This window comes from Salmo salar, chromosome ssa03, assembly GCF_905237065.1.
Source record: "Salmo salar chromosome ssa03, Ssal_v3.1, whole genome shotgun sequence".
NCBI lineage: Eukaryota > Metazoa > Chordata > Actinopteri > Salmoniformes > Salmonidae > Salmo > Salmo salar.
Window position 1 is genome coordinate 60872857 of NC_059444.1, and position 15527 is coordinate 60888383.

The 15527-nt window shown below is 42.2% G+C and overlaps 1 protein-coding gene across 2 annotated transcripts in view; it reads right to left on the minus strand.

The window, feature by feature from the left end:
- stat5a (signal transducer and activator of transcription 5a) overlaps positions 1-15527 on the minus strand; it is a 100529-nt gene that overhangs the window by 6869 nt on the left and 78133 nt on the right. For both annotated transcript variants that reach the window (XM_045714313.1, NM_001173817.1), the window contains 6 exon segments: positions 12325-12480; positions 6560-6739; positions 6078-6165; positions 4516-4638; positions 2307-2399; positions 1962-2168 (listed from right to left, as the gene is read on the minus strand). In XM_045714313.1, coding sequence (XP_045570269.1) covers positions 1962-2168; positions 2307-2399; positions 4516-4638; positions 6078-6165; positions 6560-6739; positions 12325-12480 — 847 coding nt within the window.

A 15527-nucleotide genomic window follows, 5' to 3' on the forward strand; every position in this document is an offset into this window, starting at 1 on the left:
GAGACAACAGGAGCGGTAGAGATACTCTGAATGATCGGCTATGAAAAGCCAACTGACATTTACTCCTGAGGTGCTGACCTGTTGCACCTTCTACAACCACTGTGATTATTATTATTATTTGACCATGCTGGTCATCTATGAACATTTGAACATCTTGGCCATGTTCTGTTAAAAATCTTTACCTGGCACAGCCAGAAGAGGACTGGCCACCCCTCATAGCCTGGTTCCTCTCTAGGTTTCTTCCTAGGTTCTGGCCTTTCTAGGGAGTTTTTCCTAGCCACCGTGCTTCTACATCTGCATTGCTGGCTGTTTGGGGTTTTAGGCTGGGTTTCTGTACAGCACTTTGAGATATCAGCTGATGTAAGAAGGGCTTTATAAATACATTTGATTTGATTTAGTGTAGAGCAGCAATTACAATAGACAGTCAGTCAGTGAGAGATATTTCCCAGAGTTCAGCTGACCCCCTTACATCCATCCATCCAGTTCAGATCAGTATGACTGTTGCAGCAATGCAGAGTACACTGGGTTATTGTGTTGATGTGTGTGTGCACGTGTGTGTGGGGGGGTTGTAAGTATGCGTGTGTGTGTGTGTGTAACGGCTGTCGTTGCAAGAAAACCAAGATGCAGCGGAGGTTGTGGATTCATTATAAATATTTAATAAAATGAACCACTATAAACAAAACATCAAACAGCAACGAAAGCTAACAGTCCTGTCTGGTCAAAACGAACGAGACAGAAAACAATCCCCCACAAAAACCAAAGGAAAAACCTGCTCCTTATGTGTGACTCCCAATCGACAACAACGAACTTCAGCTGTGCCTGATTGGGAGTCACACGGCCCAAAACAAAGAAATACAAAAAACCTAGAAAAAGAACATAGAACGCCCACCCAATGTAACACCCTGGCCTAACCACAATAAAGAACAAAAAAAACCTCTCTATGGCCAGGGCGTTACAGTGTGTGTGTGTGCATACACACGTGTGTATACACATGTGCAAGTGTGTATCAGTGAGTGAGCTCTGAGGTGCATGTTCCAGCTCCTGTTACTAGGCCCTCTCTCGCTCTAATGAGGCTGATGCTCTGTGGTGAATGAGGTCTGAATGTGAGTGTGCTCTCTGTAATCAGTGGCTGGTTAGAGGGAGCCAATGAGGCCTGGGGCTGAATTAGCCCTTCCTGTCTGGACAAACAGGCCCATTAACCAGACCTGAGGACCTCACGGCCAGCCGACTAGAGCTCATCAGACTAAATGGCACCCTATTCCCTACCTAATGCACTACCTTTGACCAGGGCCCTATGTAGGGAATATGGTACCATTAGGGACGCAGCCTTAGAGAGAAACACATTAGAGACTCGCTCAGCCCGAGGAGAGCATATTTTAATTAATTTTTATTTAACCTTTATTTAACTAGGCAAGTCAGTTAAGAACAAATTCTTATTTACAACGACGGCCTAGGAACAGTGGGATAACTGCATTGTTTAGGGGCAAAACGACAGATCTCTACCTTGTCAGCTCGGGGATACGATCTAGCAACCTTTCGGTTACTGGCACAACGCTCTAACTACTAGGCAACCTGCCGCCCCCAATGAAGATATAGTGGAATCATTACTCTGAACACGGGAAGGAACACCAAAGAGGTAAACTGTGTCTGCAGTGGCAAATACTCACATCTAAATAAAATATACACAAACCAGGCATGGTAAAAACTCTACTATAGATTCCCTCTGAGCATCAAAGAGATGATATCACCCCTCTGCAACAACTTGTTCCTAATGCAGAGGTCAGGTCTTGTAGTCCACTGGTCAGTAGTCATGGGCTGTGTCCCACATGGCACCCTACTCACTACAAAGTGCACTACTTTTGATCAGTGACCATAGGGTTCTTGTCAAAAGATGGGCCCTGGTCAAAAGTAGTGCACCACATAGGAAATATGGTGCCATTTGAGACCCACCCAGGTCTTACCCTGTTGAACTGGGACCAGGTCATGGTCATGCCGCGGTAGTCATCAGGGTTGATGCTGGAGCTACTGAAGGCTTTCTGGGCCAGGAAGACCAGGTTCTCCTCTGAGAGGCCACGGTTACTCTGCACCTCCGCCTTGTACTTCATGTTGAGGGCCTCACACAGCTGGGGCCACAGCACCTTGTCAGGCACTATGAAGGGCACCCGACCCTGGGGAGGAGGAGAGGAGAGAGGGTTAAGGACCCTAAACCAGGGCAACGCTAGAACGTCCATCAAGAGAAAAACAAAACAATGTAAAGTGTTAAAGACATCATCATACACACAGCACGATGATCACACTGAACTTACGGGTTCGGCAAAAGCGTTGTCCCACAGCACTGTTGCTGTGGCGTTATTGTCTTGGCTACCATGGACAATCACCACCACAGGAAGTGATAACGTCTGACAGAGAGAGAGAGAGAGAGAGAGAGAGAGAGAGAGAGAGAGAGAGAAAAAGGTCAAGGTCATTACAAACACAATGATGTGTATGTGTATCAAATACAGTATATATAAGGCAACTCATGTAAAACATGTTTCCACTTTAACCTACTGTACAGCACTTTGTGTTCCAACCAAACAATCCATATAATTCTGAAAAATACATATTTGTTTCCTGTACCATTGACAATGTGAAGGTCATTTTTCTTGTGTGACATAGCTTTAACCTGTTGGGGATAGGGGGCAGTATTTGCACGGCTGGATAAAAAACTTACCCGATTTAATCTGGTTACTACTCCTGCCCAGTAACTAGAATATGCATATAATTAGTAGATTTGGATAGAAAACACTCTAAAGTTTCTAAAACTGTTTGAATGATGTCTGTGAGTATAACAGAACTCATATGGCAGTCAAAACCCTGAGACAAATCCTAACAGGAAGTGGAAATCTGATGTGTGGAATCCCTTTCAAGCTTTGCCATTGAAACACACAGGGACATATTAATCATTTAGCACTTCCTAAGGCTTCCACTAGATGTCAACATTCTTTACAAAGTGGTTTGAATCTTCTATGGTAGAAACTGACCCAAAGAGAGGCTTGGGAAGTTGGTCACAGGGGGAGGGCCATTACTACTATGACGCGGGCGCCCATGGGAACCCTTTTGTTCCGAAACGTTTAGTAAGACAATGCAATCGTCCGCCTTGAATATTATTGAAGCTCTGATTGAAAAAGGCCCTAAAGATTTATGTTATACAATGTTTGACATGTTTGAACGTAAATATATATTTTTTGCACATTCGTGAAGACAAGTCCCGCGTGCTTCAGTACATTATGAGTAGCCTTCGGAACGCGCTAACAAGAAGGAACTATTGGGACATAAATTATTCACTTTTTCGAACAAAACTACATTTGTTGTGGACCTGGGATCCCTGGAAGTGCCTTCTGATGAAGATAATCAAAGGTAAGGGAATATTTACAATAGTATATTTGATTTTAGATGGTTCCAAGATGGCGCTAACATGTATCGCCTAGCCTATTTTTCTGAGCATACCACGTCGTTTATTGCAAAGTGTGATTTCCCAGTAAAGTTATTTTTAAATCTGGCAATGCGGTTGCATTCACGAGATGTTAATCTATAATTCTTTGAATGACAATATTACATTTTAACAATGTTTTCGAATAGTAATTTTGTAAATTGTAGCGCTGGTTCACCGGAAGCATTTGAGGGAAAATATTTTCTGAACGTCACGCGCCGATATAAAATGCTGTTTTTATATATAAATATGAACTTAATCGAACAAAAAATGCATGTATTGTGTAACATGATGTCCTAGGAGTGTCATCTGATGAAGATTGTCAAAGGTTAGTGCTGCATTTAGCTGTGTTTTGGGTATTTCTGATGCATCTAGTTGCTTTGAAAATGGCAGTGTGATATTTTTTGGCAGGGTACTCTCCTAACATAATCTAATGTTTTGCTTTTGCTGTAAAGCCTTTTTGAAATCGGACAACGTGGTTCGATTCAGGAGAGGTGTATCTATAAAATGGTGTAAAATAGTCATGTTTGAGAAATTGAAGTTATAGCATTTATGAGGTTTTGTATTTCGCGCAACGCGATTCCACTGGCTGTTGACTAGGCAAGCGTCCCACGTTACCAGACAGGTTAACAATGATTACTACTTAGAATATGGTCACTGAAGGAGCAGGGTAAGGAACATGGTGTATTGACACTCCACCCTCTGCGTGTCGACGACAACTGGATGCATCTGGTTTTCAGGGGAAATGGAAAGAGAGCCTGTGACGTGACTTCCTCTTTTGGACGTTAACAAGGTGACACTCCAGCGTAACATTTACTGGATTGGTTGAACAGTGGAGAAGAGAACCTCCCCCGACAGTTTTTTTTCTTCTCGTCAGGACCAGAAACAAAGAAAGGCTGTTGAGGAGTTAGGTTAGACTAGAGCCAACAGCTCACCTTGGGCTAGTCCACCACTCTGCTCATCTCTTCTTAAGCCTGTGTGTGCTGTATTGATAAGAGTTGGCAAAACAGCACAAACAGATCTGGGACCAGGTTATCAGTTCTTACCTTAACCTGAAAGACCAGCTCATTACCCCCGACGCTAAACTGAGATTCAAACAGAATGGTAAACTTCTCCTCTGTCACAGACTCCGCCCCTCGCCGGTCCGAGCGCTTGATCCTCTTCAAAGACTACATGAAAGAGGAGGCGGGGTCAGAGAGGACAATCATGAGGGTTGAGGAGAGGACAGCAGCACAGCACACAAACATCTTCTAGACTATTCACTTTGAGGAGCTGTTCTCTGATCACACACATACATGTGTGGGGCGGCAGGGTAGCCTAGTGGTTAGAGCGTTGGACTAGTAATCCCTGAGCTGACAAGGTACAAATCTGTTGTTCTGCTCCTGAACAGGCAGTTAACCCACTGTTCCTAGGCCAACATTGAAAATAAGAATTTGTTCTGATTTGCCTAGTTAAATAAAGGTAAAAAAAATAAAATACAGGATCCCCTTTCATTCCAGGAGCAGACTTAAAGGGATACTTTGGGATTTTGGCAATGAGGCACTTTGTCTACTTCCGCAGAGTCATGGCGGAGATCTTTGTGGGCTATACTCGGCCTTGTCTCAGGATGGTAAGTTCATGGTGTGGGGCTGTGCTTTGGCAAAGTGGGTGGAGTTATATCCTGCCTGTTTGGCAATGTCCGGATGTCCTGTTTGGCAATATCATCGGATGGGGCCACAGTGTCTCCTGTCTCAGCCTCCTGTCTCCTGTCTCAGCCTCCTGTATTTATGCTGCAGTAGTATATGTGTCGGGGGGCTAGGGTCAGTCTATTATATCTGGAGTATTTGTCCTGTCTTATCCGGTGTCCTGTGTGAATTTAAGTATGCTCTCTCTAATTCTTTCTTTCTCTCGGAGGACCTGAGCCCTAGGACCATGCCTCAGGACTACCTGGCATGATGACTCCTTGCTGTCCCCAGTCCACCTGGCCGTGCTGCTGCTCCAGTTTCAACTGTTCTGCCTGCGGCTATGGAACCCTGACCTGTTCACCGGACGTGCTACCTGTCCCAGACCTGCTGACAGCAGGAGCGGTAGAGATACTCTCAATGATCGGCTATGAAAAGCCAACTGACATTTACTCCTGAGGTGCTGACCTGTTGCACCCTCGACAACTACTGTGATTATTATTATTTGACCATGCTAGTCATCTATGAACATTTGAACATCTATGCTATATAAATCAATTTGATTTGGATACCATTTTTATGTCCCTGTGTCCAGTATGAAGGAAGTTAGAGGTAGTTTCGCAAGCCAATGCATATTTATTAACATTCTGCCTTTAACTTCATTCTGTAAATAGAGACATAAAAATGGTATCGACAAGTTCATTGCCAAAATCCCAGAGTATCCATTTAAGCCAGAGTTTACATGTTTATATGTTCCCTAGGGAACTCAAAACAGCATGTGGGCTGAGTAACATGCTATCTGTATGAGAATGCAGAATCTCCAAAAGCCTCTTGGATTCCAGTTTAGCTGGGATTTGTCTCTGAAGAGAATCTTCTCTAGGTGTGGTATTACAGACTGAGACTCACTGGTCCCATCCATCCTCTACCCTGGTCCAGTCCATCCTCACCATGTTCCTGAAGTTGGCACTGAGTGTTCCTGTGGCCTGGTGGTACTCCATCACACAGTTGTTGTTAAGGATCTCTCCACTGCTGTCACTGGGAGAGGGAGGAGGAGGAGGAGGAGTAGGAGGAGAGGTAGATGCTTCAGTAGATGTATTAATCATAGAGTCATGAAACTTTCACAGAGCATGAAGGGGAATGACTAATTTCAATTTATGTGAGGCAAGTTTTTTTCAGGATGCCAACGCTGACAATCTTGCAATATGCTACCCAAATGTGCCCCTGGGCTAGGGATAACGCGGCTATTCTTTTAGTACTAGGAAAGAAGATAACATTTATACACAACCTACTTTAGGGTTCTATTAGGTGTGTGGAAAGTGGGATGTAGTACGCCCAAAAGTATCATCTAAATGTGGAATCTTCACTTGCTCGATAGATTCCACTGTGGCAATAGATATCAGTGATGAGGGGGCTCTATGCTGTGACTTACTTCCTGGTGTTCTCGTTCTTGAGCAAGGCCTTCGCCTGCTGTTCACTGATGATGGTGGCCTTGACCTGCGGGGGGTTCATGTGCACATTGAGCTTCCCGCCCACTAGGAGGCGCACTGTGGCGACAAACTTGGTCTGGGTTTTCAGCACCTGGGGAGGCTGCTTCTCTATGATAAAGGTGCTGGAGGGAGGGAGGGGAGAGAGAGACAGAGAGACAGAGACAGAGAGAGAGAGAGAGCGAGAGAGAGAGAGAGAGAGAGAGAGAGGAGAGGAAGGGAGAGAGAGAGAGAGAAAGAGAGAGAGCGAAAGAGAGACAGACAGACAGACAGACAGACAGACAGACAGACAGACAGACAGACAGACAGACAGACAGACAGACAGACAGACAGACAGACAGACAGACAGACAGACAGACAGAGATTAGAGTCAGAGGAAAGTGTAGCGGGTTGCTTTAAAGGGATAGTGCAACATTTTAGCTTACCCAGAGTCAGATGAACTCATGTATACCATTTGTATGTCTTTGCATGCAGTTTGAAGGAAGTTGAAGGTAGATTCTGGAGCAATTATTAACTAGCGTTAGCCCAATGACAGAAAGTCTACAGGAACAACTGCACGCTAGTTAACAATGGCTCCAGAAACGAACTTCAACTTCCTTCAAAATGCACACAGAGTCATACCAATGGTATACATGAGTTCATCTGACTCTTGGTTAGTAGAAAAAGGGCTTGATTGAAAACATTTAGCAGTATCCCTTTAACCAACAGATCACCACAGGGATTTCTGCTCATCACACACTACTGCCTATTACGTCTATTTGACCTGCTTTTGAAAGTTACACAGTATGCAAGCTGTCTGCTCTCCATGCTCCAACACATAAACACGCACAGACAGACAAACGCTACACACACACAGGCAGAGTGATGCTCATTCATTCAGGCACGGAGGGCTTTTTAGTAGAGCACGCTGCTTGTGTTTTAGGCTTGGCTGACCGTACTCAATATGAGCAGGCAGTGCTGAGATACCCTCCCTCCCCCCTAGCCTCCCTCCCAGGTGCCTGCTAGAGGTTTAGAGGGAACAGTAGAGGGGATGTGGGTGTGGTTTCGCTGGAGAGCAGGAAAGAGCGAATTAAGAGGAGAGGAAACACCAATGCAGTAGTATGGACTTTAAAAGTAGTGTTTTTACTAGAGGTCGACAGATTAATCGGAATGGCCGATTAATTAGGGCCGATTTCACGTTTTCATAACAATCGGAAATCGGTATTTTTGGATGCCGATTTGGCCGATTTTTATAACTAGGCAAGTTAGTTAACTTGTTATGGATAGGGGGCAGTATTTTCACGGCCGGATAAAAAACGTACCCGATTTAATCTGATTATTACTCCTGCCCAGAAACTAGAATATGCATATAATTATTAGCTTTGGATAGAAAACACTCCAAAGTTTCTAAAACTGTTTGAATGGTGTCTGTGAGTATAACAGAACTCATTTGGCAGGCCAAAACCTGAGAAGATTCCAAACAGGAAGCGCCCTCTCTGACCATTTCTTGGCCTTCTTGATCATCTCTATCCAAAACAGGGGATCTCTGCTGTAACGTGACATTTTCTAACGCTCCCATAGGCTCTCAGAAGGCGCCAGAACGTTGAATGATGACTTTGCAGGCCATGGCTGGAAAACAGTAGCGCATTTGGTAAGCGGTCGATCTGAGAACAATGAGACTGGCGCACGCGTGCACGAGACGACTCCATGTTTTTATTTTCAGTCTTTGAACGAAAACAACGACTCCCGGTCGGAATATTATCGCTTTTTTACGAGAAAAATCGCATAAAAATTGATTTTAAACAGCGTTTGACATGCTTCGAAGTACGGTAATGGAATATTTTGAATTTTTTTGGTCACGAAACGCACCGGGCGCGTCACCCTTCTTTACCCTTCGGATAGTGTCTTGAACGCACAACAAAACGCCGCTATTTGGATATAACTATGGATTATTTGGAACCAAACCAACATTTGTTATTGAAGTAGAAGTCCTGGGAGTGCATTCTGATGAAGAACAGCAAAGGTAATCCAATTTTTCTTATAGTAAATCTGAGTTTGGTGAGTACCAAACTTGGTGGGTGTCAAAATAGCTAGCCATGATGGCCGGGCTATCTACTCAGAATATTGCAAAATGTGCTTTCACCGAAAAGCTATTTTAAAATCGGACACCGCGATTGCATAAAGGAGTTCTGTATCTATAATTCTTAAAATAATTGTTATGTTTTTTGTGAACGTTTATCGTGAGTAATTTAGTAAATTCACCGGAAGTGTTCGGTGGGAATGCTAGTTCTGAACGTCACATGCTAATGTAAAAAGCTGGTTTTTGATATAAATATGAACTTCATTGAACAAAACATGCATGTATTGTATAACATAATGTCCTAGGAGTGTCATCTGATGAAGATCATCAAAGGTTAGTGCTGCATTTAGCTGTGGTTTTGTTTTTTGTGACATTATATGCTAGCTTGAAAAATGGGTGTCTGATTATTTCTGGCTGGGTACTCTGCTGACATAATCTAATGTTTTGCTTTCGCTGTAAAGCCTTTTTGAAATCAGACAGTGTGGTTAGATAAAGGAGAGTCTTGTCTTTAAAATTGTGTAAAATAGTCATATGTTTGAAAAATTGAAGTTTTCAGATTTTCGAGGAGTTTGTATTTCGCGCCACGCCTATCATTGGATATTGGAGCAGGTGTTCCGCTAGCGGAACGTCTAGATGTAAGAGGTTATTAAGAACACATTCTTATTTTCAATGACAGATTTTTACCTTGTCAGCTCGGGGATTCAATCTTGCAACCTTATGGTTAACTAGTCCAATGCTCTAACTACCTGCTTTACATTGCACTCCACGAGGAGCCTGCCTGTTACACGAATGCAGTAAGAAGCCAAGGTAAGTTGCTAGCTAGCATTAAACTTATCTTATAAAAAACAATCAATCAATCATAATCACTAGTTAACTACACATGATTGATGATATTACTAGTTTATCTAGCCTGTCCTGCGTTGCATATAATCGCTTAGGTACACGTTGCTCCAACCATAAACATCAATGCCTTTCTTAAAATCAATACACAAGTATACATTTTTAAACCTGCATATTTAGTTAATATTGCCTGCTAACATGAATTTCTTTTAACTAGGGAAAATATGTCACTTCTCTTGCAAACAGAGTCAGGGTATATGCAGCAGTTTGGGCCGCCTGGCTCGTTGCGAACTGTGAAGACTATTTCTTCCAAACAAAGACAGCCGACTTCGCCAAACGGGGATGATTTAACAAAAGCGCATTTGCGAAAAAAGCACAATCGTTGCACGACTGTACCTAACCATAAACATCAATGCCTTTCTTAAAATCAATACACAGAAGTATATATTTTTAAACCTGCATATTTAGCTAAAAGAAATCCAGGTTAGCAGGCAATATTAACCAGGTGAAATTGTGTCATTTTGCGTTCATTGCACGCAGTCAGGGTATATGCAACAGTTTGGGCCGCCTGGCTCGTTGCGAATTAATATGCCAGAATTTTACGTAATTATGACATAACATTGAAGGTTGTTCAATGTAACAGGAATATTTAGACTTAGGGATGCCACCAGTTAGATAAAATACGGAACGGTTCCGTATTGCACTGACAGGAAAAACGTTTTGTTTTCGAGATGATAGTTTCCGGATTCGACCATATTAATGAGCTAAGGCTCGTATTTCTGTGTGTTATTATGTTATAATTAAGTCTATGATTTGATATAGCAGTCTGACTGAGCGATGGTAGGCAGCAGCAGGCTCGTAAGCGTTCATTCAAACAGCACTTTTTTGCGTTTGCTAGCAGCCCTTCGCAATGCAAAGGGCTGTTTATGACTGTTTATGACTTCAAGCCTGTCAACTCCCAAGATTAGGCTGGTGTAACCGATGTGAAATGGCTAGCTAGTTAGCCGGGTGCGTGCTAATAGCGTTTCAAACGTCACTCGCTCTGAGACTTGGAGTAGTTGTTTCCCTTCCTCTACATGGGTAACGCTGCTTCGAGGGTGGCTGTTGTCAATGTGTTCCTGGTTCGAGCCCAGGTAGGAGCGAGGAGAGGGACGGAAGCTATACTGTTACACTGGCAATACTAAAGTGCCTATAAGAACATCCAACAGTCAAAGGTATATGAAATACAAATCATATAGAGAGAAATAGTCCTATAATTCCTATAATAACTACAACCTAAAACTTCTTACCTGGGAATATTGAAGACTCATGTTAAAAGGAACCACCAGCTTTCATATGTTCTCATGTTCTGAGCAAGGAACTTAAACGTTAGCTTTTTTTACACTTTTACTTTCTTCTCCAACACTTTGTTTTTGCATGATTTAAACCAAATTGAACATGTTTCATTATTTATTTGAGGCTAAATTGATTTTATTGATGTATTATATTAAGTTAAAAATAAGTGTTCATTCAGTATTGTTGTAATTGTCATTATTACAAATAAATAAAGAAATAAAAAAAACGGTCGATTAATCGGTATCGGCTTTTTTTGGCCCGCCAATAATCGGTATCAGCGTAAAAAATAATAATTAAAAAATCATAATCGGTCGATCTCTAGTTTTTACGCTCTCAACGCTCCCCTGTCTGTGGCCTAACGGACATCGTTCTGACAATGAAACAGCTTCTCAGTGCATTATGGGTCTCTGTGGGGACCACAGTGCATGATGGGTCTCTGTGGGGACCACAGCTGGAATAAGGAGAGAGCAGAGGGTTCTGGGAGCACTCAGAAGACTTCCTGATCCAGTCAGTGAGGCTGGCGGACTGATACGGGCTGACAGACAGTGCCCCCAGGGCTACAACACTCTACCATGGAACTCAAGCTAACTTTCTGAGCCTGTTAGCCTTTCTCCCCATCTCCCCATCATTGTAGACTCTTCATCTCTAGTCTCCAACACTTTTTGTCTCTTTAGCTTTCGAATCGACCCTCTTTCGTATCCCCCTTCTTTCTTTCACTTAATGTCCTAAAACGGTTCACTCCTTCTCTTCCTCGTACTGTATCTTCCTCTCCTTTTCTAAACCGTTCACTCTCCCTCCTGTTTTCTTTCTCATTTCGGATCTATAGCAGGCCTCCCTCTCTCCTCCCTCCATCTCTCCCTCCTTGTAGTGTTGAGGGTAAATGCAGGCTGACTGAGGTTGTGTTTGTGTGTTCATTGGTAGGTTCAGCAGGGGTTGGGAGCAGAGCTGGGCTGGGTTGCTGGAGGAACTATCAGCAGCTTGCTCCCCCTGCCCCGGAACAACCCAGCTTGGGTTCAGCACAGAGTCAAACACACACACACGCTTTGCTGCTCCACAGAGTCATATAACCGGGCTCCCGTGATGTGCGGTGCTGAGTCATTTCTAATGTAATTCTGGTAATAAACGTAATCTCACGCTCTATTGGCCACATAAGGAGTCAGGGGTTGTGTCAGTAGGATAGGGTTTGTGTAAGGGTTCACACTGAGTGTAGTATATGGTAAATAACACAGTTCAGTTGTTCTTCATTCAGTCCCATCAGAGGAGATGGGGGGTGTAAACATGACTGTAGAGTAGCATACACCCTGAAGATAAGTGTGTCTATAAGAAGTTCACATTTACACACACCTACATTCCAGCTCAAAGCCACTCGCACACAGTCCAACACACTACAACCTATTCTCACAATACCTTGCACTTTGATATTGAACAATAACAACAACTTCACACACACACAAACACACGAAGGTACACACACACCTGGTGACCAGTGCTGAGATGATGTCTGTGATGGTGCTGTTGAGGTCGTTCAGTAGCTCCTCGATGGGGCCGGGGATGGGAAGCTGTTGTCTCAGGTGTTCTGCTCTCCTGATCTGCTGCCTGTTCTGCCAGATCGTCTCTGCCAACTTCTCACACCTGAATCACACACACACACACACACACACACACACACACACACACACACACACACACACACACACACACACACACACACACACACACTTGAAATAAGGTTCTCAAAATGGGCAAATTAAGATCACACAACTCAAAATTCAGACTCCTACAAGTTCAGACAACCAGACAGACTACAGTCTAGTTCAAAATGTACAGTTTAAGACAAGGTAATAATTCCATGCTGGAGCGTTCAAAAATAAACACATTCATTGGACCGTTGCTGATTCTATAGGATTAGCATTGAAAATGTGACCAGCGTTCAGAAAATCAAGTAATAAAGTGGTTGTAGATCACGTGAAAATGTTTTAAATGAATAGAATGACAGGAAAACAGTCATTCTATGTGTTTTCTAAGTAGTTTGCTGAAATTCACAACGATTGTGTTTATTTTCCACTTTGATGGCAAACTTTCTGTACAGCTAACATTCACTTGTTCATATTCATATGTTTCTTGTTTGTCTATCTTTTTATGTCTGTCTACATGTTTATATATGTTTACAACAAGCAAGTGGAAGATATCAGAATAGGGGCATTGGGGAATAATAACATATTGCATGGAATACATTTGTACTGTAGTGAAGCCTTCTCTAGAGTAAAGCAAGGTCTCTTTCATGATCATGTGAAACGTCAATTGCTATGGAAATGCTGGGATGTGTTTTTCAATGATGTTAAAGGTAATTATGATGCAACTGTGACGGTGATACGATATGGATTACTATTATCATCATGAATATTAAGGCTATACGCACTACATGTTACACACATAGACAGTCAACCATGCAAATTGGCGGAGTTATTATTTATTTGGATCACACATTATAGTCTTACTCTTATACAGACATCGTACACACTCTCACTAAATCACATCCAATGTCATACACATCAACCTACTCAGATTTACTACACATATAATATCTGTCTCAATTTTCTAACATTTGTGGCATTGGTTCACAGGCAAGGGAATAAAACAAATATTGCTTGAACGTATTTCTTGAATTCTAAATATCAGACATTTGAAAGCTCTAATTTTGACCGTCATAATACCTCTGACGGCAGTAACTTTACAAGCACTAATTATGGTTAATTTAGACTGAGAATAGTATCTAGTTATGGTAAGGGGTGAAATAAGTATAGCCAGTTATAATTGTAATGGTTTAGCAGATTATAAAAAAAGAAGATCAGTCTTTACGTGGCTAAACGAAAAGGAATATAACATACTGTTTACAGGAAACTCACTCTACATCCTTAGATGAAGTTGCATGGAAAAAGGAATGGGGTGGTGAAATAATTTTCTGTCATGGACAAAGGAACTCAAAAGGTGTGATGATATTAATTAACAACAATGTAGATCTGAATGTAGTTGCTGCAGTAGTTTATGTGTCGGGGGGCTCGGGTCAGTCTGTTATATCTGGAGTATTTCTCCTGTCTTATCCGGTGTCCTGTGTGAATTTAAGTATGCTCTCTCTAATTCTCTCTTTCTCTCTTTCTTTCTTTCTTTCTTTCTTTCTTTCTCTCTCTCGGAGGACCTGAGCCCTAGGACCATGCCTCAGGACTACCTGGCATGATGACTCCTTGCTGTCCCCAGTCCACCTGGCCGTGCTGCTGCTCCAGTTTCAACTGTTCTGCCTGCGGCTATGGAACCCTGACCTGTTCACCGGACCTGCTACCTGTCCCAGACCTGCTGTTTTCAACTCTCTAGAGACAGCAGGAGCGGTAGAGATACTCTCAATGATCGGCTATGAAAAGCCAGCTGACATTTACTCTTGAGGTGCTGACTTGTTGCACCCTCAACAACTACTGTGATTATTATTATTTGACCATGCTGGTCATTTATGAACATTTGAACATCTTGGCCATGTTCTGTTATAATCTCCACCCGGCACAGCCAGAAAAGGACTGGCCATCCCTCATAGCCTGGTTCCTCTCTAGGTTTCGTCGTAGGTTTTGGCCTTTCTAGGGAGTTTTTCCTAGCCACCATGCTTCTACACCTGCATTACTTGCTGTTGCTGGTTTTACTTGCTGGTTTTAGGCTGGGTTTCTGTACAGCACTTTGAGATATCAGCTGATGTAAGAAGGGCTATATAAATCAATTTGATTTGATTTGATTAAACAGTCAGGAATGATTTGCAAGGAAGGTGGATCTTTTGAATATGAAAGTGGATGAAAAAGAGATTTTGCTCATTAATCTATATGGTCCAAATTAGGAGGATCCATACTTCTTCGAAAATATTTATACAAATTTATTGAACTTACAGGCAACAAATGATCAAATCATTATGATAGCAGACTATAACAAAGTGTTAAGTACCTCAATGGACCGTAAAGGAAATCACTCTACAAACTATCATCACCGTGCCCTTAAGGAAATCACAAATATTATGGACACATTAGAAATAATGGATATTTGGAGACTAAAAACCCCGACCTAGTGAGATATACATGGAGGAGACTTAATCAAGCTAGTCGTCCTGACTACTTCCTTGTCTCTTTCTCTCTTGCATCAAAGGTTAAAAAAGTTTTAATAGGAGACAGAATGCGATCGGATCATCATCTAATTGGCCTTCACATAACTCTTATAGAATTTCCACTTGGATGGGGATATTGGAAATGTAATCAAAGTTTACTGGAGGACAACTTATATTTAACTAAGACAAAAACATTTATAACTGAATTTTTCCAGTATATTATAGGTTCAGCAAATCCCCTTATTGTTTCGGGTACCTTTAAATGTACCTTCAGAGGTCATTCAATTCAATCTTCATCAATAATAATGTTTCTGGCAAAAGAGACAAGACTAACAAGGGAAATGCATGAACTACCAGTACAAGTAGATAGCAATAAAAATGATACAACAGAGATACAAAATAAGTTAGAGGAAAAATAAAAGAATTTGAGGAACTTAGTCAAGAACGATCGAATGTAATCTATTACAAAAATAAAGCAAACTGGATGGAATATGGAGAAAAATGCACAAAATTATTCCTGAATCTCCAATACAGGAACACTAAC